The sequence below is a fragment of the Arachis hypogaea genome, chromosome 8, assembly GCF_003086295.3.
Source record: "Arachis hypogaea cultivar Tifrunner chromosome 8, arahy.Tifrunner.gnm2.J5K5, whole genome shotgun sequence".
In the NCBI taxonomy this organism is placed as follows: domain Eukaryota; kingdom Viridiplantae; phylum Streptophyta; class Magnoliopsida; order Fabales; family Fabaceae; genus Arachis; species Arachis hypogaea.
Window position 1 is genome coordinate 7,647,522 of NC_092043.1, and position 24,462 is coordinate 7,671,983.

At 32.6% G+C, this 24,462-nt stretch overlaps 2 protein-coding genes across 2 annotated transcripts; one reads left to right on the forward strand and one right to left on the reverse strand.

The window, feature by feature from the left end:
* Positions 1-7,940: 7,940 nt before the first annotated feature.
* On the reverse strand, positions 7,941-9,810 carry LOC112705912 (2-oxoglutarate-dependent dioxygenase 19). Its single transcript, XM_025756928.3, has 4 exons — positions 9,312-9,810; positions 8,999-9,234; positions 8,423-8,750; positions 7,941-8,337 (listed from the first exon to the last, which is right to left on the reverse strand). The coding sequence occupies exons 1-4, from the start codon at positions 9,552-9,554 to the stop codon at positions 8,095-8,097; spliced, it is 1,050 nt and encodes a 349-aa protein (XP_025612713.1). The 5' UTR covers positions 9,555-9,810; the 3' UTR covers positions 7,941-8,094.
* Positions 9,811-13,176: 3,366 nt separating this feature from the next.
* On the forward strand, positions 13,177-16,105 carry LOC112705913 (protein BOBBER 1). The gene is made up of 6 exons (XM_025756929.3): positions 13,177-14,052; positions 14,477-14,649; positions 14,808-14,856; positions 15,080-15,246; positions 15,627-15,710; positions 15,800-16,105. The coding sequence occupies exons 1-6, from the start codon at positions 13,662-13,664 to the stop codon at positions 15,836-15,838; spliced, it is 903 nt and encodes a 300-aa protein (XP_025612714.1). The 5' UTR covers positions 13,177-13,661; the 3' UTR covers positions 15,839-16,105.
* Positions 16,106-24,462: the final 8,357 nt, after the last annotated feature.

A 24,462-nucleotide genomic window follows, 5' to 3' on the forward strand; every position in this document is an offset into this window, starting at 1 on the left:
ATAATCCATTATATAAAATCAAATTTGAAACACCTTTGTCTACAATTTAAAGATTATCAATTTAATTCAGATTCAGAATACATGCGTCCATTCAATTCAATTTAGCAATTACATTCCATTCAATTCGATTGAAACAATAATCCATTAGCAAAATGTTGGTGTTGTTGGTGATGACAATAACGAAGGAGAAAGAGGAGGAGGAGGAGAAGTAGAAGAAGAATCTGCGTAGAAGAAGAAGGAGGGGGAGGAGGAGGAGGAGCAGAAGAAGAAGAAGAATCTGCGTGCACGAAGGAAGAGGAGGAGGAGGAGGAGGAGGAGGAGGTATACGTGAATTTGAAAGAAGAAGAAGATGAAGAAGCATAGGGGAGAAGAAGAAGAAGAAGAGCGGGGGAGGAGAAGAAGATAAACCGCGTGTAATGACATTATTTTAATGAGAGTGGTTTTTGTTGGTGTTGAACCTACTTGGATAAAACTTGGATGAAAAAATACTTGGATGTGTAGCATAGTCCTATATATATATATATATATATATATATATATATATATATATATATATATATATATATATATATATATATATATATATATATATGTTTCAATATATATTTTATGAGAGTTTAATTTTAATGTATTGACAGTGTAAAATATTTTACACAGTCGTGCAATTACATCCATTCTTTTGAATAACCATTATGTAAAAAATAGTTATTTTTACTGATATGGCATCACATAATTAAATACATATGTAAAACTATTTTACACTTATATTACATCAAAATTAAATTTATTTTATAAAAATAACTAATTTAATGATTAATTTTTTTAACGTGATTAACTGATTTTTAATATAGATTATTATTTGTAGGGTAAAGTATTTTTTTTTTGTTCCTGAAATTCGCTAAGAATTTTAAAGTTATCCTTAAACTTTATTTTATTTTAATTTTGTCCTAAAAATTTTCAATTTGTATCAAATATATCTCTGACAACTAAATCTTTTAAAAATAATAGGATTAATCTAACAATAACGCATGATAAATATGTTTGATTTGCTTATGTTAAAGGTTATTCTTGTGGAGCCAATAAGCTATAGCTCAAATGACATAGTATCTTCATCATCATTTAGAGATCTTGGGTTTGAGTCTCACTCCTAACTTTGGGAAAAAAAAGTTGTTCTTTGTTAGTGTTAGTTAAGTGAACACCCCTGAACTTAGCAACTTGATTAATCTGTTATGACAGCTCAACAAGTTTGTTAGTTTATTACTCTCTCTAATCAACTACAACCACACTTTTCCCCTTCTCTTTTTGTATAAATTGTAACTCTGTAAAACCCTAATAAACTATTCCTCATTCTTGAATCACAACAAATTCGTTCACTCCCCATTTTCTCTCTTTTAACTCTGTTTTCTGTTCGGTTCTCTCACATGGTATCAGAGCTTCAGTTCTGATCCATGGAGGGTTCCACATCTTCCACTAACCAACACTCCACCATTCAAGCTTCACAGCTTCAATAAAAAACAACAATAATGGCTTCAATTGCCAATTTTCCGGCAACAATAAAGCTAGATGAAGGCAACTTCAAGGCATGGAAACGCCAAGCACTAGCGTGCATTAAGGCAAATAGGTTGCAGAATCACATCACCACGAGATCATCAATTCCAAGAAAGTTCAACTCAAATCAAGATCAAGTAGAAAACAGAATATTTCCAGAATTCAAAGAATGGAAACAACAAGATGAGTGCCTGGTAGCATGGATACTTTCTGCCATGACTGAAATCTTTGTTAATAAAGTGGTAGAATACGACTATGCGTTCGAGATCTGGAATGCTCTAGAAGATTACTTTGCAACAAGACTCAAGTCAAGGATAAGATTGCTAAAAGTGCAGTTGAAGACAATAAAAAAGCACATATCCACATTCTTTGAATACATTGGCAAGATGAATAAGGTAATTAACTCACTCTCAGCTCTTGGAGCTCCTCTCTCAAAAGAAGAATACTTTGAATGTGATTTAGGAGGATTGGATGAAGAGTATAGTGCATTTATCACCATAATTAATGGAAGAATCAATCACATGACAATCAGTGAATTTAAGTCACAGCTTCTAGCACAAGAGGAAGTGAATGACATGTTTAGAAAAGTAGATCTAACCATGGCTCATGTGAACCTAGTGCAAAAAGAATCAGATGCAAGAAAAGAAGCTAAATACTCAACACCAGATCCCTATGAGAACTACACAAGAGACTCATACAAAGGCCAAAGCAGCATAAGGAGTAGAGGTAGAAGCTTCAAAGGAGGCAGATCATGGTGGCATAGGAACATACCTCAATGTCAGCTTTGTGGAAGAATTAATCATACTGTCTGGCAATGTTACCATAGGTTCAACCAAAGTTACCAAAATCCACAACTTCAACATTCCAATCAAGCGACTCCACCGCCTAATGGTGCTTTCCATCAACAAAACAACCAAACATAACCCTACTACCAATGCACTCAACAACCAAACCAGCCTAACTAAGCTCCACAAGCTTTGCTGACAGTTTCAGCGAGCAGCAGTGACACAGGATGATATCATGACTCTGGAGCATCTCACCACATCACTTTCGATCAAATGAACCTGATTAACAGTTTAGAATATGAGAGACTTGAGCAAGTGTTCGGAGGTAATGGAAAAGGTATGAACATTGCTATCATTGGAAGGACTATCATGCATGCATCTATGTCAAACAAGTTTTTTTAAACTCCAAAATTTGCTTCATGTCCCATCAATTTCAAAGAATTTAGTGAGTGTCTCTAAATTTGCACTTGACAATAGAGTATTCTTTGAATTCTGGCCTTATTTATGTGCTGTAAAATGCCAGAAATTCAAAAAGATTCTGCTGCAAGACAGGTTTAGAAATGGAGTATATCGTTTTGATAACATTCAGATACAAAGGCCAATATAAAAAATTGATAAAGTTCAAGATTTTTCTGCTTAAAAAGAAAAAGAAAATTTATGCTAATATTGCTGATACTGTGGTACTTACTAAAATCTTGAGAAAAGAAAAAGAAGAGGAAAAGAAAAAGAATAACAACAGCTCAACTAAAGAAAAAGAAGAAGGGGTTAGTAGCTACATCAATAGTAGCAATACTACTAGCAGTTGTAGCAATGAAGTTAGTAGCACAGTTCAAATAGCAAAAAATAGTTACAGCTCAATAAAAGACAAAGAAGAAGAATTTAGCAGCTGTAATAGTGATAGACAGCACACTGGCAGTTGTAATAGTAGTAGTCAAGATAGCAGTGCAAAAATTAATGTATAAATTCATCATCATGTCATTCCCAATATAATAAATAAAGTTACTGCCAATATTGTTTCATTTATCTCTCCTATCACTACTAATATTGCTGATCAAAATAATGCTTTTGTTACTAACATACCTGAAATCAGCAGCAAGCCCTTAGGCAATCAAGAACTAAACTCCAAATCTAATAACACCAGCATATTTTACCTCTAGCACCGTAGACTAGGCCACCCCTCACACAACATCACCAAAATTGTTCTTACCAAGAATCAAATCCCATTTTGCCAAGAACACCGTAGCTCCGACACACACTGTAAGCCATGCCTCACCAACAAAATCCATCAATTCCCTTTCTCAAAATCACAAACCAAATACAACACACCCTTAGAACTAGTGTATTTTAATATCTGGCGGCCTACACCAACCATCAATAGGCCAGGCTTCAAGTATTATGTTTGCTTCATCGATGCATTCAGCAAATACACCTTCACCTACCTCATCCAAACCAAATCACAAATCTTCATAGCTTTCTGTCAGTTTACAACCATGATAGAGTCCAAAACAAACCATAAAATTAAAGCACTTCAAATGGATAACGGTGGAGAATACTGGTCCAAAGTTTTTACCCAATACCTTAGAGAACAAGGAATCTAGCATAGGCTTACCTGCCTCACACACACCAACAGAATAGCTGTGTGAAAGGAAACACAGACACCTAATAGAGACCTCACTAACACTACTGTCCTAAGCCAACCTTCCCTTCTCTTTCTGGTATGAAGCTATATTGACCTCCACCTACCTCATAAATAGACTGTCCACTTCAGTTCTTAACCTCAAAACATCACTAGAAACTCTCTTCCATACCTCCTCTGATTACAATGCTTTGAAACCCTTTGGTTGCACCAGCTATCCTTGGCTAAGACCATATAACAGACACAAGTTTAATCACAGGTCCATCAAGTGCATCTTTATTGGTTATAATTCTGACCACAGAGGCTACAAGTGCCTGACTCCATCAGGCAGAGTTATTATATTACCCGCCATGTCCTGTTCTGTGAACATAATTTTTCTTTTCCTCTCCTCTTTAGTGACCATCACACCACCCTCAATCTAGAAAAACCAAAAACTATACCACCATCCACCTACACACTTCAACCAACATGCATAGGCATGCATGATCCTCCTTCCAATTTTAGCAATTCTATATCTAATTCATTGCTAACAACATCTGTTTATGTAATTGATGTTGCATCTGTTAATGATTCTGCTAATGTAATTATTGAAAATACAGAATCTTCTACAACTGTGCCTTTACAAGTTGTCGTTGAATCCAACATTCAGATTGATCAACCCAATGGTGCCTCTCTCACTGCTCGAAACACCCATGCTATGCAAACTTAAAGCAAGAGTGAAATTTTTAAGTCCAGAGTGTTTGCTACCACTCTAGTTGCCAAAGGAGACACCAACAATAACCTTCTATATTCCATTGCCCAGGAACTTGCAACCCCACATTGGAGGGAGGCAATGAATGAGAAATATTCAGCCCTCCTGAAGAACTAAACCTGGAAGCTGGTTGATCCACCTGCTCATTCGGAATCAATATGCTGTCGATGGATTTTTAGAGTAAAAAAGAAAACCTGACTGTTCAGAAGTATAAAGCAAGGCTTGTGGCTAAAGGCTTTTATCAGAGGCAAGGAGTTGACTACGACCAGAATTTCAGCCCCGTAGTCAGACTTGCAACAATTCGAATCATGCTCAATGTGGCTCTTGCAAGAGAATGGAAAATTCTCCAATTTGACTTCAACAATGCTTTCTTAAATGGGGATCTCTTTGAGAATGTCTACATGCAGCAGCTGGAGGGATTTATATCATCCAATTCTCATCAAGTGTGCAAGCTTCAAAGATCTCTTTATGGACTCAAGTAAGCCCCTCGTGCTTGGTTTGCAAAATTGAGCTCTACTCTCCAATGTTTTGGCTTCTCCAGCACCAAATCTGATGTATCTTTCTTCACCAGGTTTACTCCCACTTCATCTATCTATATCCTTGTATATGTAGATGACATATTGGTTACTGGCAGATTAGAAGCATAAATCAAGAGCCTCGTGGCTCAACTAAATGATACATTTTCACTAAAAGAACTTGCTGAAATGAGCTATTTTCTTGGCATTGAAGTTACAAGGAGTTTGAATGGCACAGTCACTCTCAAACAAACCAAATACATCAAGGATCTACTGCAGAAAGCTGAGATGAGTAATGCAAAATCAGTCTCCACTCTCATGACATCCTCTCTCAAACTTTCTGCCTTGGTGATGATGTCTTCTCCAATCCTACACTGTACAGATCTATGGTAGGTGGCTTGCAATATGCAACTATTACTCAACCAAAAATATCCTTTTCAGTTAATAAAATAGCACATTTTTTTTCACAATACCCTCAACTCTCACTGGAAGGTTGTAAAACGGATCCTCATGTACCTGGCAGGGACAACACACCATGGCTTAAGGTTTAGTAAGAGCACAAACTTTAGGATTTATGGGATCTGTGACTCAGACTGGGCTAGTGACATTGATGACAGAAAATCCACCAATGGATATAGAATTTATCTTGGGCAAGTCGCAAGCAGGCTGAAGTATCCAAGAGCAGCACTGAAGCAGAATTTCAGGGTATCTCTGATGTAGTAACTGAAATTGTTTGGCTTCAAAATCTACTAACAGAGATTAGAATGACTTGTACAATAAAACCAATAGTTTATTGTGATAACCTAAGTGTAGTTCTTCTCTCAGATAATTCGATCCTACACAATAAATCAAAACACTTTGCCCTGTACCAGTCATTTGTAAGAGACTATGTAACAAAAAAGAAAATTTTTGTTCAACACATTCCGGCCCAGGATCAACTAGCAGGCACACTAACCAAACCTCTCTCAGCTTCATCCTTCCTCAAATTTAGAAATCTACTTAGAGTCTTCAAAGCAAAACCTTAAATGGCCCTTGGTTTGAGAGAGCATGTTAGTGTTAGTTAAGTGAACACCCCTGAAATTAGCAACTTGATTAATCTGTTATGACAGCTCAACAAATTTGTTAGTTTGTTACTCTCTCTAATCAACTATAACCACACACACCTTTTCCCTTCTCTTGTATAAATTGTAACTCTGTAAAACCCTAATCAACCATTCCTCATTCTTGAATCATAACAAATCTGTTCACTTTCCACTTTCTCTCTTTTAACTCTGCTTTCTATTCGGTTCTCTCACATTCTTGTGGAGTTATTTTTAAATTGGTCATAATTTTTTTTTAAAATTAGTTATTAAAAATAAATTTGATGCAAATAAAAAATGTTTAGGATAAAATTAAAATAAAATAAAATTTTGGAATATTTTTAAAATTTTTAATAAATTTTAAGAGTAAAAAATATACTTTTTTGAATTTTTTTAAAGTTAGGAGTAAAATTTAAATTTAAAACCTCTAAATAAAAATGAAAAAATAAAAATGAAAAGATTATGTTATTTGAATTATAGTTCGTAGGGATGTCAATGGGGTAGGGCAGGGTGGGGGCGGGGGCGGGGGATGCCTCCCTGCTCCCTATCCCCCGCCCCCAGATTTACTCCCCGTCCCCGCCCCATTCTCCGCTGTGGGGGAATATTGCTCCCCATCCCCATTTCCCACAGGGCCTCATTCCCCGCGGGGACCCCATTCCCTATCTATCTGATAGTTCTAACTAATTATTAATTTCCATATGAATAGAGATGTAAGTATCCATTCTATACAAAAATAACAAGATTTTATACAAAAAATCTAAACGACAAGATGGTGACTTCTTTCGAAATGACGCAGTGGGGGAATGCAACGACGAGACTGAGGATAGAGAAGTGGACAAGGTGAGAGATGCGGCAACAGAGAGCAGAATGGACAAGACGACAAAGTTACGGAAAGGAACGGCGCAAATAGAGAGCACGACGCAGTGAGGATCATGGTACGGTGAGGTGTGACGATGCGGTGAGAAGGGAGAGCAACGAGAGAGTGGCTGCAAAGATGTTGGATGGAGTATGAACAACGTTAGGAATTTCTGAATTGAAGAAGAGTTATGCAAACGAGAATTAGGAGTTTTGGGTTTATATATATATGTGTGTGTGTGTGTGTGAAATGACTAAAAAACATATATGAGAAATAAACTATTAAGGACAATTCAGTAAATTTATGATCTTTGGGGATTAGCGGGAATGGGACGGAGATCCCCGCTCGGGTCCTCGCGCTTGCCTCGGAGAAATTTTGTCCCCCATCCCCATCCCCACGGAAAAAATTTCCCATAGTCGGATCCCCATTCGAAACAGCCCCGTAAAGATCCCCGCCTCTCGGGGAGTTTTGCCATCCCTAATAGTTCGTGGCTTCCTTATTTGTATTATTACCAAACCGTGAAGTGCGAACATTTATTAGCCATTAAAGTAGCAATTTCTTTGCCATTTTTGTTTGTCAAACTTCTTTGCCAATTCAAGCGGGTGTCCCGTTTTTGGAACAGAAGGTGTTTTATGCAAATGTGGCCTATAAAGTGATGGGAACTGACACACTATAATTTCCTTAACGTCTTTATCTTATGTTTTCAATTTAGTTAGGCAGGCCTAAAAGGCAATCTTCATGTTATACAGTAATTATTTGCAATTTAATTATTTATTCTTATATGATAAGTGATATTATTCTCATTTCTCAATTAACACCATAAAAACAGTCTCTCACAACCCCCGACAAATACATGAACATTGTTATTAATTTATAATTATCAAACGACACATTCTTCAAAGGAGCATAACAGAACTGGTATCATCAGTTAAGGCGAATCTCGTCCAAGCCACTTTTATAAGCAAATCGAGTCATCTGCTGAATTTCAAAATAGTCCCTGTATTTCATGGTTTTGAACAATGGGTCCTCCTTCTCCAACAGGCCCAGTGCAGGCCCAATTTCCTTATCGAGATCAGGCCCATTTACAAGCACAAGGCTAATCCTGGTGTCACGATTGTTAAGTACTGCTCTGTGCATCACACTTTTGTACCTCCCATTACTCACAGCCTATCACACACAATTAATTATGAATTAATGAGATTAAGCCGCAAAAGAAAGAATTAATTAATTAATTAATTAAGTTATTGTTGACCTCAAGTTGATCCCCAGTGTTGACAATGAGGCAATTAGGGAGGGGATTGACGTTGACCCATTTGCCAGTGTGTTTGACCTGAAGACCTCCAATTCCATTCTGAGTGAGGAGTGTGAGAAGGCCATGATCTGAATGTGGAGGCAACCCAACAGCAAGGTCTGGCTCTGGACATGGCGGGTACAGATTCACAGCAAATATCTGCAACCCTGAGTCAAAACCCGTTGACTCTATTATTGACTCAGCATCCAATCCCAAGCTCTCTGAGATTCCTATAAGCAATTCCCTTGCTACACCTCTTATTTTTCGGCTATATTCAAATGCAACCTCCCTTCAAATCAAACACTAATTCATCATCTCTGTTTAACTAGTAAACTATTTTGATATTGCTATTTCAAATGAAAATTTAAGTGCAGTTGTGTTCAGTGAAGCTGCTATTTTAAAATGATATAACGACTCTAAACTATAAATTTCACATGAACGCGTGTCTATCCAATTTTATATCTATTAATTTAGTTTATTTTTCTGATTTCACATAAAATTTCAATATTTTCCATACAGCTACACTACTTAGCTTACTTGTAACCGGGTGGTTTGTGAGGGAAGTTGAATTGGGGGAGTGTGATGACTTTGAGATAATCTCTCCAATAATGAAGCTTCTCAGCTTGAGGATGGAAGCTAGTTCCATGCCTTATTGCTGTTAAAGGCCCTTTATCCGCAAACTCCTCCTTTTCTTCCAATGGAAGGTTGTGAAACTCGTGACTCTTTTCCATCACTTCCTCCATCAGTTTCTCCGAGATCCCATGATTCGTCAGCTGGTAAAACATAAAAAAAAATGAATCTATCTCACATCATGGAAGAAGAAGAAAATGTGATGAGGCGGAGTGAGTACCAGGAAGAAACCCCATTGGGCGCAGGCGTTGGCGAGTTGGTGGACGGTTGAGGCGTGGATTTGAGGGTCATGGGAAGTGAGGTGAGAGAAGTCAATGACTGGGATTGAGCATGCAAGGTGGTCGGCGACATCATCACGGGGTTCTGTTAGGGAGTGGTAGGTGAAAGGGATGGGAGACGAACCATTTGATTCTGCAAATGCTTTTATGCTTGTTATCTCAGATGGTGATGCAGCAGAAGCCATGGCTAATGTTGTATTGGATATTACTGAATGAATAATTAGAGTGCAAAGATAATAATATAATAGAGCAAACGAGAAAGAGAAAGAGAAAGAGAAAAAGAAAATATGAGAAGGGAATTGTCGTGATGCGAGGAAGGCTAATTGCAAATTCAACAGATTTATTTATGCATGAAAAGAACAGTGCTTCTTTTGATCTAGAATAAAGCTGTGATGACTGTGAGTCTGAGTTGTATTTGCATTGCATGGATGTGGAACAAAATGTTAGGATTTGGTTGAATTAGTCCCACATTGCTTAGGATAGCAAATGGAGTGGGTGGCCTAGGCTATAAATATGAGGCTAAGTTCTCCATTTGTTTTTGCACCAGTCAGAAACACTTTAAGCTTGTATCTGATTTTTCTTTTCCTCTGTACTCTTTGATTAGAGAGTGTTGTGAGGTGTAGTTAGATATTTGCTTTGAAAGAGTGTGGGTGTACTGGGGTGCCGGTGAGAGAAAGAAGTCTATGTGTTGTAACAATTTTCACATAGTGATATTCTCTGGTTGTCATTTGACAACGGCCGTGGTTTTTTCTCCGGTAATTGGAGTTTCCACGTTAAATTCTTGTGTTGTGATTGTGTCTATTTTATTTCTCTGTCAAAGGTGTTTTCTCAAGGGGGAATTGTGTCTTATTCCCAACAAGTGGTATCAGAGCTTCGGTTCGGTGGGATTTATTCTTAGTATGCTCTGTGGTTGCAGCCTAGTCTGATCTTCCACATCAAAAAAGAATTTTGTCCTGTGGCTTGAGGTTGATCTTTGGTTGCTGTTGTTGTTGCTGGAAGGCAGTGTGACTCTGTGAGAGTGCAGTTTGGAAAAGGTTCTGGCTAAGGAAAGACTTGGTATTTAAGTGTGTCCATTGTGACCCACCTCTCTTTCCTGGGGACCCTTCCTAGTGCACGGTCTACAGTTGAGTTATAATATTCCAGTATACGGTTGCAACAATGTCAGGATATTCAAGTGCTGTGAAGCTTGAAATAGAGAAATTTGATGGAAGAATCAATTTTGGCTTGTGGCAAGTACAAGTCAAGGATGTGTTGATACAATCAGGTTTGCACAAGGCGTTGAAGGAGAAGATCTCTGGTTGCTCTCTCTATGAGAGAAGATGATGTTCTCTAGAAGACAAGAAGTATCCTCATGGTATTACCGCACTGCCATGGATAAGGATGAGTTGTGGCAATCAGGTCCACAATTGCACACGGGCATTGGTTGGCGTTGAGATGCAAGGTGTGTGGCGGAGTTAGGTCGATGGCTGAAGAACTTCCAAGAAAAGCCAATTTGGAAGTTGCACCATGAATTTTCAGCAAGGTTTCGATCTGTACCAAGGCGAAATTCTTGGAGTGGTCTAATTCCAAGTGAGTATACTTTCATGGTGGAGTATGATAGTTCTCTGAACTATGATTGTCGGTATAGACAATGGCAGCAAAGAATTGTCGGTGTTGACAATGGAAGCTGAAGATGTGTGACTATTTCAATCAAGGTGGAGATTGTTAGGATTTGGTTGAATTAGTCCCACATTGCTTAGGATAGCAAATGGAGTGGGTGGCCTAGGCTATAAATATGAGGCTAAGTTCTCCATTTGTTTTTGCACCAGTCAGAAACACTTTAAGCTTGTATCTGATTTTTCTTTTCCTCTGTACTCTTTGATTAGAGAGTGTTGTGAGGTGTAGTTAGATATTTGCTTTGAAAGAGTGTGGGTGTACTGGGGTGCCGGTGAGAGAAAGAAGTCTATGTGTTGTAACAATTTTCACATAGTGATATTCTCTGGTTGTCATTTGACAACGGCCGTGGTTTTTTCTCCGGTAATTGGAGTTTCCACGTTAAATTCTTGTGTTGTGATTGTGTCTATTTTATTTCTCTGTCAAAGGTGTTTTCTCAAGGGGGAATTGTGTCTTATTCCCAACACAAAACAATGCAAAAGATAAGGTAGTGCCCTTGCAATAGTGCAATACTACTCCATGTGTCCTTTCTAGATAGATATACATACAAATATACAATCATTATATTTCTTCTAGTTCCTTCTTTCTCCTAACTTGTTTGTCTTTCAATGAATATATTTATTAATTTATGCCTTATCTGTAGCCCACATTTGTATGTTTTTTCCAAGGAAAAGTCTAGGGGCAGCAGTTTTATTGAATGTTGGCCAGCATGTAACCGGCAGAGGAAGGTGAGCCATTGGATGAAATTTCACATCAATCTCACACCATCAAATTATCATTGATGATTAGTTGATGGCTAACAATCACAAAAATTACTGGCCCTAGCATTACTCTTTCTCCAAATATGTATACAACTACACTGTCTCTTTATTTTCTAATATGCTAGGTATTTGAACATGATCATTATTGGATAAGAACAACCACAATAATTATGGATAAATTATGTTTTCTGTGTTATTTTTTATGGATTTTTTAAGTCTTTTTGTGGTATAAAAGGTACAGCTTTTTTATCTCATTGTTTTTTTATTAAAACATTTTTAATATTTAAAAAATATATGAAAAATGTACACAAATAATACATATAATGTCACTCGATCGTTATTATGGCCTTTTTTTTTTCAACTTCATTTCATTAATCATTACTATATTCATGGAGTTTTTTCTGACCTTGTATTTTGTATTTATGATGGCTCAAATGAAAAATGCAAATGCTAAAGGGCCATGACAGCCTCCACCTTCCAATCTTGAGCATTATATCACACACTCACATACATTACACATTTAAGAATTCTATCTACTATTTAATTATTGCCAAATTTAAATTCGGGTATAACATATTAAGTGACAACATATTTAGTTACTGAACCAAATTCTTGATTTCTAGATGTTCATAATAGTCTTTTTTTTTTTTTTTTTAATTGGACAGGGATGTTCATAATAGTCTAATGTGTGCAGCATGGTATCTGAGGTTTCTCTATTCCATACAGGATTTTTGGTACTTAAGCCTAGCCCAGTGTGCTCTGGACTTCTCAGCCGAATAGTAATAAGTCCTTTAACCCAATAGTGAAATCGGGCAAACAGTATCCTTGACTTTGTGCAAAACAAAATGTATTAAATTTTTAATCTTACTCCAGGTTCAAAAAAGGTAAAATTTCAGCCCCATAATCTTTTTCAATTATCTCTAATTGAAACTGTTCTATTGAAGTTAAAATAATAAATTCTAGCTGATTAGAGACTTGACTAGTATTAACTAAAATATAAGAGAAATACAATAAAAATATTGATCACCTAGCATGTTTTTATTATTAGATAATCATTTTTTTGTATTAACTTTTGTGCTGAATTAGTAATACACTTGACGAAAAATAGTTGTCTTATTTTTGGTCGGAATGATGGCCTCCATACGTTGGTGAAGTTGGCCCACTAAATTTCTAGGAGTTATTCAGCTGAATTTGGGCCTAATATCCATACCTGCTGGACAAAAAAAACAATATTAGATGTTATGGGCGGGTCAGTTTTGTGGCCCAAGGCCATGTCCAGAAAAACAAAATGGTTTTAGGTTTAGGTTGGAGCTGCGGGGAATCGAACCCCGTGCCCCTCGCATGCGAAGCGAGCGCTCTACCATATGAGCTAAAACCCCTGATGGAAAACCTTGAATTTCAGTCTTTATCAGGACAAATATTGTCCAATCAATACTAAAAAATCAGTACTTTTAGTATAAAAAATTAACCAACAAATATTTTTTTTATTTATCATATCAAATCAAATCAAAGGTTTCATCAATTATAAACAAATTATTAATTTTAAATAAATTATTTCAATTCAAGATTTTGTTCAGTTTTGTTTTATTTTGTTTTATCAAATCGAATCTGTTGAAGATTTTGCAATCAGTTTTTTTATTAGATTATAATTAGATTTAAATTTTAAACTGAGAGAATGTTATAGTTTTCTGGAATTTTCTACTTAAGCTGCCTGCGGGGGGTTTGTTTTTCTCGCACTCTAACTATCTCTACTGTTTATGCAGCCTATATAAAGCACAAGATTCCATTCTCTCTGTTAAATTAAACCCTACTCCCTTCAAAGCTCAAATCTTGAATCCCCTTCGAGTCACACGACCGACTCGAATCACTCACTCACTAATGGCGATAATCTCCGATTTCAACGAAGATGACCACAAAGAAACTCGCACCAAACCCTCATCTTCCTCCTCTCAATCCCCTTCTTCTTCTTCTTCTTCCTCCTCATCGTTCAGCGCCAGCTTCGATCCCTCAAATCCCGTCGCTTTTCTCCAGAAGGTCTTCGATTTCGTCAACCAAGAAAGTGACTTCTTTGGAACTGACGCGGCAGAGAAAGAGATCGCCTCACTGGCACATGCCACTAGGGACAAGCGCAAGAAGAAAGCGGAGGAGCTCAAGGCTGCCGCCGCCGCCGAGGCTGAAGCCAAAAAGAAGGCTGAGAAGAGGCTGAAGGAGGAGAAGGAGCACGAGTCTGCTCAAGACACGAAGAAACAAGAATCTGCTGCTAAAATAGGTGAATTCATTCCCAATTTGAAATTTATGCTTGTTCTCGTGGCCTTATCATCTTGAATTGATTCAATTTTTGAATTTGTTATACCATAATATTGAATGTTTTCAATTTATTTTGATGAGTAAGATAGAATATGGATTCTATATAGTTGACTAGTGAAAATTTACAATTGCATTGCTGTGTTTGTGTGTGTGTGTTCGTGTATGCAATTCTTTTAATCTTGCCAAAACATTAGTTTCGTAGGCTTAATAATGTTGCAAACCGAATAGTGTTTATTAATATCAAGATTTTCCATAGTTTGCGAAAAAGTAATTCTTTTATGCTAAAGAACCATGGGTGCAATTGTCTACACCGGTTGCATATCTATTAAACTTTTGAGCTATGAATCTGAAGTTTTATAATTGTTTTTCTATATATATTTGGACAGTTCCTAACAAAGGTAATGGTATGGATCTGGAGAAATATTCCTGGACTCAGACTCTACAGGAGGTCACTGTTAATGTTCCGGTGCCAAGTGGAACCAAATCAAGGTTTGTTATCTGTGAGATTAAGAAGAACCATATAAAAGTTGGACTTAAAGGCCAGCCACCAATTATTGAGGTAAGATTTCTATCCTAATAATATCAGTTTATATATGATATATCCAACAATACTTGAATGTTACTCCTTATTCATAATATGATCTGTGCCAGTTGGTAACCTTGTTCTGATGTTATTTTGTGTAATGACAGTGCTTATAATTGAATTTGTGTTTGCAGGGGGAACTATATAAGCCTGTCAAGCCTGATGACTGCTATTGGAGCATAGGTACTATACTACTTAAAAGTCAAAACTATGCTTAATCCTTCAAAGTGACCGTAACCTATTATCATATTGATGAATTTGATATCTTAAATCATGAGCTGGCATTGTATTGAATGAGCATATGCATTCGTACTTGGGTTGATTTATTATTTGGGGGTCATGTGTTTTGAATTGGTTAATACTGTCAAGTGTCATCTCATCCATTGCATCTAAACCTATTTTGCAGAGGATCAAAGTGCGATTTCTATCCTTTTAACCAAGCATGATCAAATGGAGTGGTGGAAATGCTTGGTAAAAGGTGATCCTGAAATTGATACCCAAAAAGTTGAACCTGAGAATAGCAAACTGTCTGATCTCGATCCAGAGACTCGGCAGACCGTTGAAAAAATGATGGTAACTAATCCATAGTCTTTGACTTTAACTGGTTTTATAGCTTGTTATCATTGGTTTTGTTCTTTCATCTTTTTTCGTTTCTTAAGATCCTTTAGATAATTAGTTTCACTTGTCTCTATATCAGGGGAGTTATTTAGTATGTTTCTTCAAGTCATGTCCTTTTCAAACTTATTTTGGTTTAATGCAAAAAGATGAAATAATAGTTTTGGTATGTTAGGTTTGAGTTATTAGTCCTCCTCTTCAATGAAAATTTGCCTTAGGCTGCTTGAATTTTGTGAAACCTTAAATTGATCAACCATACATACCACTGCTCTTTCTTAGGAATCTATGATATTTCTTTCTTAATTGGTTGACAAGTTTGTATTGTTTGTTTTGTACAGTTTGATCAGAGGCAAAAGTCAATGGGCCTTCCAACCAGTGATGAACTCCAAAAGCAAGAACTCCTAAAGAAATTTATGGCTGAGGTTGGCAATTGACTCTATTAAAACATTTTCCGTTTTGGTTTGTCATTATCTGCCAAATTTGCTGACTTATATCTGTTGTGTGTTTGCAGCATCCGGAGATGGACTTCTCAAGGGCAAAAATAGCATAAGCGCTGTGTTACTATTGGCGTTGTTCTTTTTTGTTTTAGTTCATTGTTATTACTTATTACTTATTACTAGTCCGACATCACGTGCCAGCTTTTCTCTTTTACTAGTGTTATTCATGGTTTCCATTTAGTGTCTTTTGGTTTCCATTTAGTGTCTTTCTGTCTCATTTTTGTGTTCTGAACACTGAACTTGTTCATAAATCACAATTATCTAGTGTTTTGGGAGAAATTCAACTTTTAATATAAATGTGGTATGATAGGTTGATGGGATATTAACTATGTTAGACTACGCTTAAATATTCTTGTTAAGAATAACAATTCAAAAGTAGTTTTGGTTTTTATTTGAAAATAAATAAATAACAGTGATGTCATTGTAAATTTTGTCAATTTTTATTTATTTTTTTTAACCCAGGCAAAGTTTTTATTTTAACCGAAAGGCTTTTTCTGGGTATCGGGGATTGATGGTCCAAATTCATACGAGAACCCATAGATAGCAGATACCCATCGCCATCAATCTGCAGCTGAGATCGAATGAAAATTAGACCACCACTTTTCAAGTCTGGAACAATTTAATATCAAAAAAGTTTGGAACAATTAGAAACACTCCTTTTTTTAGGACATGAATTAGAACACTTTTTTTCTTGTCTTTTTTTTTTCTCAAGTTCTCTTCTTGAATTAGAACTTTTCAAGTCTTTTCTTTCCCTCTTTTGTTTTGTTGTTTATGGACTATGAAGTGTTCGTGGGCTTTTTGTGCCCATTAAGCATGTTGCTCCTTTGTAGGATTGCCAAAACTAAATAATGAATTTGGGCCTTTGGGCCTATTTTAGTAGAAAAATATTCAATTCAATTAATGATATAAATATGTATCACCAAAAACAAAATAATTGCTATAAATATTATGGATGAATCTAGAAAACAGTGTTAACATTTTTACCCAAAAAAAGAACAGTTTAACATGCCCATGTGAATTTTAATGCATGGGTAAAATTTGTAAGTTTGAGAAGGTCTTTTACCAAGTTGATTTCTTTTATTCTTTTTATTATTATTTATATCTTTTTAGAAAGATAAATTATTATTTATGTCCATTTGAGTCAAATTCTAATTTAGTCTCTAATGTTTTAAACGTTTTATTTTTATCTCAAAAAAAATTAAATAAATTCAATGTTGTTCTACTATTAAATTTGACACAAATAATTAACAAAATGAGTGACGTAGATATTAACTACATTATTGGTTTAAATTATATCATATCTTCTTATACCAGTATTAGAGAAATATAACCAAAATTTTTTTTTATCATACTTTTCAATCTTTTTGTGTAAAGTTTCAAATCTTAGCAATAATTTATTAATATTCTAAATAAAAAAAATCTTATATTAATACTTGTTAGTAAATTAATTTTACTTATATACTAAAATTAAATATTATTAATTTTTTAATACGTTAATTATTCGTATTAAATTTAATAGTGTAATAATATTAAATTTGTTTAAAATTTTTTAGAATTGAAATATAAGATTTAAAACTTAAGAGAAAAATTAAGATCTAATGGGGACAAAACTCAAACCTTCCCTTTTATAAAGAGAAACCTACTAGCTCGAGACAGGAACATTCGACCTTTTTCTATTCATTCCCTACTTAAGAAGAAATGTTGGCATACCACTCAAACCAACTCCGATAATTTATAAACAAATCAATTAATGGACTTTATCATTGTTAGAATGTTAGTAGCTAGTGAAATCAAACTCAATCATGTTATCTTGTATAAGCTTCACACAAGAAGAAAATAGAGACGCGTGGCCAATAATAAGCAAAGGTCCCTTTCCACATAAAGTAGATGATTGCAATGGCACTTCCACACCCCAATTGTCCTCTTCTCCTGTTACCATTTGGGCATTAACCCTTATGGTCCATATCATTTCACATAAACCCATCATTATCCTCAAGAAAGTGATGCCCTCTTTTGTATTTTCTGCTATATTCAGTTTTCGCACCCAAAAGGGCCAAAATCTGGTGAGAGAACAAATTGATGTTTGCAAAGGGAGAGTCAAAATGTAGTGCTTAATTTGCTTGATATTTAGGAATTGCCTCCACCCACAATTATTGATCCTGGTTGATAGCCGGACAAACTCTTTCAAATAGTAGCAACTACAACGGAGTATTTATTTTTAAGGTTTAATTATTCTATCGATATTTATAATTTTATCGAAATTTTAATTAAATTTTTATATTTTTTAATTAAATTTTTATATCATGTCAAATTTTATAATTAAATTTTTATCGTAACAAAAATATTAGAATTAATAAAAACTTTTATTAAACAAAACGAATATATTTAATATTTAAATAAATATTTTATTTTGTTTAACAAAATATTTATTTGATTTTAATATTTTTACGACGGCAGGAACTTAGTTATAAAATTTAATATGATATAAGGATTTATTTATAAAAAAAGTGTAAAATTTTAACTAAAAATTCGATAAAACTATAAGAACCAACAGACTAATTAAACCTATTTTAAAATTAGTTTTTTCAAATTTCAATAAATATAAAAATTGCCTATTAAATTCGTCATTATATGTTTATGTATATTTTTAAACAAAATAATCAATTACTAAAATAATCAAAATTTTTATAAACACCAAAAATCATTCACTGTATCTTTTGTATTTTCATTGGTATTTTGATTATATTCTTTATAAAATTTAACTACAAGTATAAATATTATTATATGTAACATGGTTACTTTGTTGTTGATATATCAATTTGAGGATGATATACTTCCATGCTTGAAAATTTTTAAGAAATTTTTCCTAAGAAAAACTCTCTCACAAAATATTTAATATTTTGATATCTCTATTTTATTTTTTCCGATTTAGCAAAATTATATTTGATTATATATATATATATATATATATTAATTGACTCCTTTGACTACAAATAGTTTTTTTGAGTGATAATTTATATATTACATAATTAAATCGGTAATGCTTGAGAGACAAAAAAAAATAGTTAAAATTTGTTTTATTTAACATTTATTAAATGTCATAATAATTAATAAATATTAAATAAGACAAATTATAGCTATTTTTTACTAATTTTCTTTGATTACCGAATATTTTTGCAATTGAATAAACAAAAAAATGGAATTCTTTTCTTTTATTTCCTAAGTCTTGCACTCTTAATTACTTGACAAAGAAAGATACGGAAGCTACCTATACAATACAGAGAATTATTGAATGTGACATAAATGAATTTGCAAATACAAATAAACACTTAAAATTATTTATATACAAATGTTTTTATGTAAAAGTACTAATTAAATATTATTAAATAATTTAATGTATTTTATTAAATTATTAAATATAATATGTGTCAAAACTCAAAAAGATCATTTTCATACAAAAAGATCTTTATATAAATAGCTGCTTGAAGAGTCGTCACATTGTTCGTTGTTGGGTTTCAATAATTTAAACTGACATACCCTCTTACGCATGCATATAATAACACTGCTGACATTAAGTGGCATTCATTTTTGTCGTTTTCTCATTATTTTTTCCAAAACGTTAAAATATACTCTTTTAAAATTTAATTTTGATGGATTATAAGTATACAAAAATTATATATAATTAATTATAAAAATATTATAGAGACATTAAAATTAATAATTAAAATTATTTATTAATATATTTATATTTTAATATATATTTTATATTATTAATATATTATATTAAATTTATAAATTTATTTTCAATATCTCACCGAAATAAAACAATAGCTTAATTATGCATTGCTCTCCTATTTAAGTATTTATAAATGTAAAAGGCTGCACTGACTTTCCTAGAAAATTTATAAAATTAATAGGGTAATACTCTAAATTATTTTTTAAGAAAATTTAATTGAATAATTTAATTTTAATAAACTTTAATTACTAAATTAATTTTAAATTTTTTATTTTATTAGATAAATCAGTCATATAACAAATTCCATAAAAAAATATTAACAAACAAATTCTTAAAAAGTTTTTAATTAAAATTCTCATATTAATTTATGAAAAAAGGGAGCTAGTATTTTTATTAAAATTTGGCTAATACTCAAAAGAAAAGTGAATAATTCCACACTATTAAATGAAATCTCACACTATTAAAAATACTAATAATAATTAATTAATAATTATAAATCACAAAATTTGTTGGACTTTTAATACTTCTGTTAATTTATTTATATAGATGACTAATATGATATAGGAATTGATAGTCATTTATTTGCTAGTGACATGGATTTCTCGTAAATCTTTATTCGCTAGACCCAAATTGAATTTCATCAAATATGAAGATGATGAGCATATAGTTTTTTCCCCCCTTTTTTTTATATTTCTAAAATTTAATAAATTTCAGCACGTCCACTTTCTATTTGTTCAACTAACATTAACTTTCTTTCCAAACCTCGATCTATTTTTACGTACGATTAATGTATATTTTTAGAAACAAATAAAGAAGGCTGAGTTTCGCTTGCCATTATAAATACTATATAATTGGCTAAAAAAGAAAACCTTGAATATATAATCTTAAAGCATGGTGACCTTAAATCATTAATCACATCAAATAATTTATTCCACTCGTGAAAAATATCATAATGTATGTCCGAACTAATTAAGCAAAGCGTGACAAGGTGGAGATGGCAAGCAAATTAGCTATGAGCTACTTGTCTCAAATATTTGGAATCTTCTAAGCATATATATGCACAAGTGGCTTTTCAATTATGACTCAATAATAATAATAATAATAATAATAATAATAATAATAATAATAATAATAATAATAATAATAATAATAATAATAATAATACCCTATCATCGAAATGGATGTCCATGTCCATGTCCATGTTGTATGATGTGCATGTCACCATTTATTCATTGCTCCATAGCAAGAAAACAGGAATCTGTTATCTCTTATTGAATCTGTCATTTTCTCTAACCTCCATGCTTTGGATTATTAGGGCTAAGACAAGCTATGCTACCAATGAGAAATCAAATATTTTTCTATTAAGAGAAGATGGATAATAAAACAAGGTTGACTACCTTTATTTCATGTAAACACAGTCATTATACTATATAAATCATATTATGATGCAATTAGTGAAATGGAAAGAAATAATCAAATTCTATGATTTGAGAATGGATTGAAAAAGCAGTATAGCATATGATTGCACCGGGGAAGAGTGGGTATATTGAGTGTTTTTTTTTTTAATATAACGAATAATAAATTGATGTGAAGTACACTCCCTTCGGGCATATAGAGTACAAATACATATTCAATCATTTAAGTCTATATATCCCTTAACAATAGATTTTTTTTTTCTCTATTTTTGTTAGTTTTGTTAGCTAACTAATTAGGAGTGCAGCAAACTAGTATAGGAATTATAAAAGAAGTCTAACAAGAGGGAAAAAAATCATAAAAAAAATTATTGTAAAAAAAATACTCAAAATCTAATAAAAAAAACATCCGAAACATAACAAAAGCGAAACATCCAAAATCTAACAAAGAGATATCCAAATTCATTTTGAAAAATTTTAAAACCTAGTAAAACAAGACATCTAATATTATTGAAAAAAGAACATACAAAAATTAAAAAAAAATCTAAATTTAATTTATATAACATAACTTTTATAATTTTATATACGTAGCATCTCTAATTTCATATTTATTACATCTAAAATTGTGTAATTATTTTAACAATAGTTAATGAATACTAAATAAAATAATTTTAAATTATTTGGACTGAATTTTTATTTTTTTCCTAAATATTCTTGAAATTGGTAGGTATTAATTTTTTCCTTTTTATGTATCACTTGAATATAGTTAACCAACTTTAATTAATGATTTTATCTTTCTTTTTTTTTTTTGTTATCTACAGTATTTCTCAACCTAACAGATTAAGGATTAATTTGTCTCAAATCTGAGTTTTATTTGAAAAATTTTCACTGTTAAATAGATTATTATTATATGTGAAAGGTGACATTCAATAACTCTGACGTTTGTTTAAACAGACTAATATAGTAAATATGAATAATAATAATAATAAATTTAAGATTAGCTAATAAAATGGTAAATAACTAAATATGTTACATTAAAACTACAAGATCATGAATTTTAACTTTTGAAGTAAGCAAAATAATTTTCTTTATAATAATCAATGATTCAAAAATTTAAGAATCAACTACAATAAATGACATTTATTTGATATATCTATGTTGATATTTATTTTTCAAACCCATAAATAATAACTTTAAACTCATTATTTTAAATACCTTTTATAGTTTTGGAGAAAGTGATAAATAGAATTTATATATATTTGTTTACAATGGTCATTATTTTCCTAATCTTGGTTATTTCTATTAGTTTATTTTGTGGTGGGATTGTTGTTAGTTTATATTAGATTTGAGATACAATCTCTCTCTCTCTACTCTTTTTTATTTTCAATTTATTATTTACCATTTTATGTTTTTCTTTTTGTTTTGGTATCTTGCAAAGGTTTTGTTATTATTTTTTGTGTGTGTTTTGGTTTTCTCTTTTGTAATACTTGAATTTATATTAGTAGACATTTTAATTCAATTATCTTATGAAATAAAACATGTAAAAAGTGGTCAAACTAATTGTAGAACAAGGAAGTGACTCAAAAAAATAAATATTAAAAGAGAGAAATTTTTTGCAGTTTTTTTTTTTTTTGGAGAAAAGATATAAAAGAAAATGAAATTAGTTGATCAATAATATTTGCTAATCTTACACGCAGGTATATATACATTGAATAGAGCTATCATCTAGAGGATTACGTTATGGTTAGCCTGAACTAATTCAATTAGAGAAACTAGCAATTAATTCTCACATGTTGAGTTAATTATAAGTCATACCAGAAGAAAGAAGAGAAAAAATTGTTAACCAACTAATTAAACTTATGATAAAATTATAAAGAATAAGAAAAGAAAAGATGAAAAAGGTTATACTTCGTATTTTTTGATTGATTGTTGATTGATTAAATTATGAAGGTAAAACTAAATATATATAGAGTACTGTCTACAAAAGATAAAAAAAGATAAAATAACAAATAAAAATAAAATAAGAATTTAATATGTTCCCGCAAGCTTGTGGAGGAAAGATGTCAATAATCCATCACTTGGATAAGTTTCGATGAAATGGTTGATGAAGACGCGTGTGACGTAGTAACACAGAGGGAGATACGTGCGGAGGAGCTAGAGCTACTGACGGCAAAAAAATAAAAAAAAAACATAGAGGAAAATTATGTGTTTGAGGGAGAGAAAGCAAGCAGCGATCTTCAAAGAGCGCGTAGAGCATGATAAGATTGATCTTCAAATGGAACATAGAGCGCGATAAGAGAAAGGGCGGATATAGCGCGATAAGATTGATCTTCAAAGGGAGAGAGAGCAAGCAGCGATTTTCAAAGAGCGCAATAAGATTGATCTTCAGAGGGTGCGCTTGGAGCGCAGTAAGAGTGAAATTAAAGAATGCAGACAGAACTACGAAAAGAAGCGGACGAAACTGCGAAAAGAAATTAAAGCGTAGACGTAACTGTAAGAAGAAGGTGTGATAAGAGGGGGCGCATAGAGCGCGGTAATTTAGGTCTATTAGAATCGAAAGGATAAGATGAAAATGATGGATTATTTGGTGAGTTGAGAAAATATCAAATCAATAACAAAAACGATCAATAAAAAAGAAGTATGATAATTTCTCACAAAAAAGATGATAACTTATGTATTTTTCAAGATGTCAACACTCTGATATCATGATAAAATTATAAAAAAATAAAAAATAAAAAATATTCTATTTTATATTTTTTGATTAATTTTTGATTGATTGAATTATAAAAATAAAATTAAATATATATAAAGCATTGCCTATGAAAAAAATAACAAATAAAAATGAAATAAGAATTTAATAACTTGATCATATAGATTAAGTCACAAAACATAATACATTTTTTAAAATTTGTCACACATGTTTTGTAGTCTTTGATCTACAATACCCATAAAATTGATTTTTCAAACAAGAAATAAAGCCGTATATATTTGCTCTTAATTAATTTAAGCAGTATATTTCCTTCTTATTAAAATTTGATCAAATCAATCTTTTTTAATTTGTAAAAACCGTTAAACAGTTAAACTTATCTACGAATAAAATTTTCTATTACCATTTATCAAGTTAGATTTGTATAGTAGTTAATTTATTAATTTGATTAAGCAGTAATTTGTTGACTAACAGTAAATTTTTAAATAGAACTCAATATTAAAATATCAGATCAAAGAATACCATAAATAACAAAAAAAATTTAAAAAAAATTTGAGAAAAGAGATTATATATTTGCAATGGAAGAAAACTGAATTGTCGAAATTAATTAAGGCCCCGTTTTTATTGAATTGTGTTGGGCATGAAGACGATGGAGAAGAGAGGGTCTTTCGCACACGTCATATCAATTATTTACATAAAAAAAGAATCTTAAAAGTGCTTCGAGTTTGGGCCGTTTAAGAGAGCATGGAGGAGCCCATTTTCATGTCACTATCAATTTCTATACAAAGACAAACCTACTACATTCACATGCTCCTCCACCAC